Below are 3760 nucleotides of genomic sequence, written 5' to 3'. Positions count from 1 at the left end.
GTGTGGCTCACCAGACTCATGTGTGAACCACTAAGGATGCAGTGCAGGTCCAAGTCCCTGCTCTATGTTGCATGTCATTGCCTCTCTTTTTCCTGTCACACATCCAGCGTAAATATCTCTAGAAAAACATCTGGAACATTGTTTTTATATTTGTTTTTTATTACTGTATTTTTTGCTTATGGATAGAGCATAAAATCTGAAGTGATTTACTTAAAATCAAATAACTTACATGGCCTTTGTTGCTGGATTCCCATGATGTTATTCTCTCCATTTGTATCGCTATAACAGGTATAGTGTGACCATTTTGCTGTTCATTTTTCACAGCAAACGAGTGCAGAAGCATAGGAAATTACACTAATAAGGCAATCTGGGAATACATTAGATTAAAAAAAGAATTGAGATGTTACTAAAAAGAAAGTGACAGTGCACTAGATGAAACAAAGGTGATTAGATGCATGAAAATGAGCTTAATTTCTATTCTAACCATGTGAAACTTTTTCTGGTAACTAACCAATTTGTTTTCAGTGTTAATTGTACAGCATCTAGCAATGCATTATGCTATATGTATGTTTTGCTGGTAAAAGCAAGCTAGCAAAAACCTAATAATCTTGCAGTGAAACAGTTTGATACAGATGGAGATATTTGCACTAACAATAGACCATGTCGCATAGAGTAACAACAAACAACCATACAATAATACTATACCTGCATGTTACCATTGAAATTGAAGAAACAAGGATTGTTTCTTGTACTTCTTGCATTGTACTTAAACTAATGATGAATATGAATTTGTATTAAACCGTCTGTGGCATCATGGGAAATTAAATATTTTGTCATGGCATGAAATGACATCTGTGCAGGAAAAAAATAGATAAACCAAACAGGTACAGTAAAATGAAACTGAAAACTGAAAAGCCATAACACTTGCTTGCCGTTTGTTGTGGTGTGTTCAAGATAAAACTGAAAATGTAAGTGCATACATGGTACAAGTGTACAAGTCTTATTGTTGTTATTGGTTAACATTTTTATATGAAGGCTAATCAAGGTCCATAATCAAAAGTGTGATTGACTGATTGTTAGGCTGAATAATCTAGGGAGGTGAACCCAAGTGCAGACTCAAACACAGAGACAAGAATACATTCAAATTTGTCTTGCCAGCTGAGTGAACAATGGCAAAAAGTCAACTACAACTTGTACAAAAAACAAACAAACAAAACTAAAACCTATAGGCAAAATATGTTATAAATTACTCAAGTAATTAACTAATAGGAGTTGGGTAATGTAAAGTAAACGTGACAATAAACCAAAATCTAAATATCATTATTTTGCAATAACCAAAGAAATAGATCATCCTTAGACCAAGAACAATTGCAAGTGAGACAGACCATGTGTTAGTGTTACTGAGATCACAACACTACAACTCTGGTATTGCTATTCTACCATCTCAGAGCTCAGTTAACACTTGACCCAACACTTAACCCAATGCATTCTCAATGGCAATAGCACAAACTTTGGCATGCTGCTAGTCCTACATACTTACACCTAGAAACCCCATTCAAACCTATTTAGGTTCATCTTACGGTGGACATGTTTGCCTGAAAATAAATCTTTGAAATGTTTAATAGTTTTAGAAATATAGTGCTTTCAAATTTCACTACGCCGTCAAACCACACTGATGGATAAATACCTGCTCTGCTGCTCTGGAGGAAATTAATGTCTAAGATCCTGGTCCTCCATTGCAAAAAGTATTGTGTTAACTTGTGTTAACAGAAACACCTGTTAAATAGCTTTTGACGTAGCTCATGGTACCAAGGGCAATAGAAAACAAAAGGGAACTCATTCTCAATATTGTTTATATCACAGTAAGTGCAAATCCGTTCTTCTTCTATAACTCTTCTCCTCCAGGTGCAGGTGTGGGTGTGAATGATGTCATTCAGTCACTACATAAATGACCCTCTGCTGTCCTCTAGTGTTGAAGAGACACACCTGCATAGTTATGCAATGCATAGTAATTCAAATTGGATTATACTAGTAAGACGCCATGAGGGCGAGAAGCTGAAACAACAAAGCTTCTTAATACAGCACAGTTAAGCAGCACATATACGTAGTGACGGCACTGAGAACAGGTCAGCTCCATATGGAGATCTAAGGGTTTGATGAGGTCAGATCAACATATGGAATGAATTCTGTACTGACCATATATGGAGCGTGTCTTGAGTGTACAGGGTTTGATGAGGTCAGATCAACATATGGAATGAACGGAGTTCAGTTCTGTACAGGAAATTCATCACATCTATGACAATAGCGCAATATTCTTTAAATTAAGAATTTATTTCAATGCAACATTCAACTTATAAATTTACAATGAACAGTTGTGATCAGTAACAATAATATATCTTCTTCTTGAAGAAATAATTCAAAGAACGGCACATACATTTGCTGTTGTTTTAAGTGGAGGTGGAAAATTGTTTGACAATTTAGTTCAGTCACTCACTGCAGATATTGTAGTCAAACTGATCTACAAGATATAGCCCTTGGTCTCTTTATTCTGGAATTGGAAAATAAATAAATAATAATAATCTACTAGTGTATACCACATCATTACAAAATAACCTGTTTTCTTTGTGAATGCGCCCTAATTCTGTCTTTTGATCTCATACTGAGTCTGTGAAAACACTGGTGACTTTGGCCAGCAAAACCTGCTAAATACATTTTACACAATGCCTTCATGTAATACCGCTGTCATCTCAATCAATACCAAAGTATAACAACTTTTGAACATGTGAATTTTCTCCATGGGAATTACATTTATTTTTCAAAGGGGGAATGATACCACCTTGATATTACTGTATGTCATGTTTACATCCTTGAGCATTCCATTTACCATTTTTTATCTTGCCTCGATTATTTACAGTGAGTAAACATCCTATAATAAATGGCTGAGGATCTTCATATCTCTCAATTACTGCATGCAGTTTGAAACTGAAGTTGGTAGTAGGCCATATTTTCATGCAAGCTATAAACAAGACTTCTGTAACCTACCCTATGTTGTGTGAATACATTTGATGAGAACATTTAATTGTTATTGAACTCCTGGGATTATCTAAATACCTGTAACAGTATGTCTTACATAAAACAAATACATGACTTATTTACAAAAACAAAATACTGTTCTGAATAAAAACATCAGTTCGGCACATACGATAACAATAAAATGGCTAAACAAGAGAACACAGAGACAGACTGTGAATCAGTTGACAGTTACAGTACAACTGTAACAAGAAATGTTGTCACTGCAGGTCACTGAATAAATGTAGCATCATACGTAGCTGACACTGAATTGTAACTGTAGTAGGCCTATTACAAATTGAGTTTGATATGTACTGTACTGCACTCATAATGCATTTTATCATGATACTAAATGTAAGGAGGGAATGTTGGCAAAAATAATAACTTAAATCAGCAAGATATCATCCATATACATCCATATTCTATTTCTCAATTTGCTTTAGAAAACTGACCTCAGGTAATGTATTTCAGGTGGTTTTATTAAAAAAACAAAGTCTACAGTTAAAGAACTAATTGTAGGACACAACATGACAATCAAATCTTAGACAGACCACAGACCAAAGCTGTCATCGCACACTGTCTACATATCTACAACATCATAATACATAAACCCCCAAAAAGAAAAACATACATCATAAAACATTCTGGAATATCAACATCGTACTGTAAATGGAGAAGAGGGTTTGGGCAT

At 34.8% G+C, this 3760-nt stretch overlaps 1 protein-coding gene across 1 annotated transcript in view; it reads left to right on the top strand.

The window, feature by feature from the left end:
• Positions 1–1923, top strand: part of LOC306925028 (sialoadhesin) — a gene marked incomplete at both ends in the record, with an annotated part of 17782 nt that extends 15859 nt beyond the window's left edge. Inside the window, one exon of the mRNA XM_079503711.1 lies at positions 1906–1923. Coding sequence (XP_079359837.1) covers positions 1906–1923 — 18 coding nt within the window. The remainder of the gene's footprint in view (positions 1–1905) is intronic.
• Between the last annotated feature and the right edge of the window lie 1837 nt (positions 1924–3760).

This window comes from Electrona antarctica (genome assembly GCF_951216825.1).
Source record: "Electrona antarctica genome assembly, chromosome: 6".
NCBI classification, from domain to species: Eukaryota; Metazoa; Chordata; class Actinopteri; order Myctophiformes; family Myctophidae; genus Electrona; species Electrona antarctica.
Note: the sequence above shows the minus strand (reverse complement) of the source record. Positions and strands in the feature narration are given on the sequence as shown.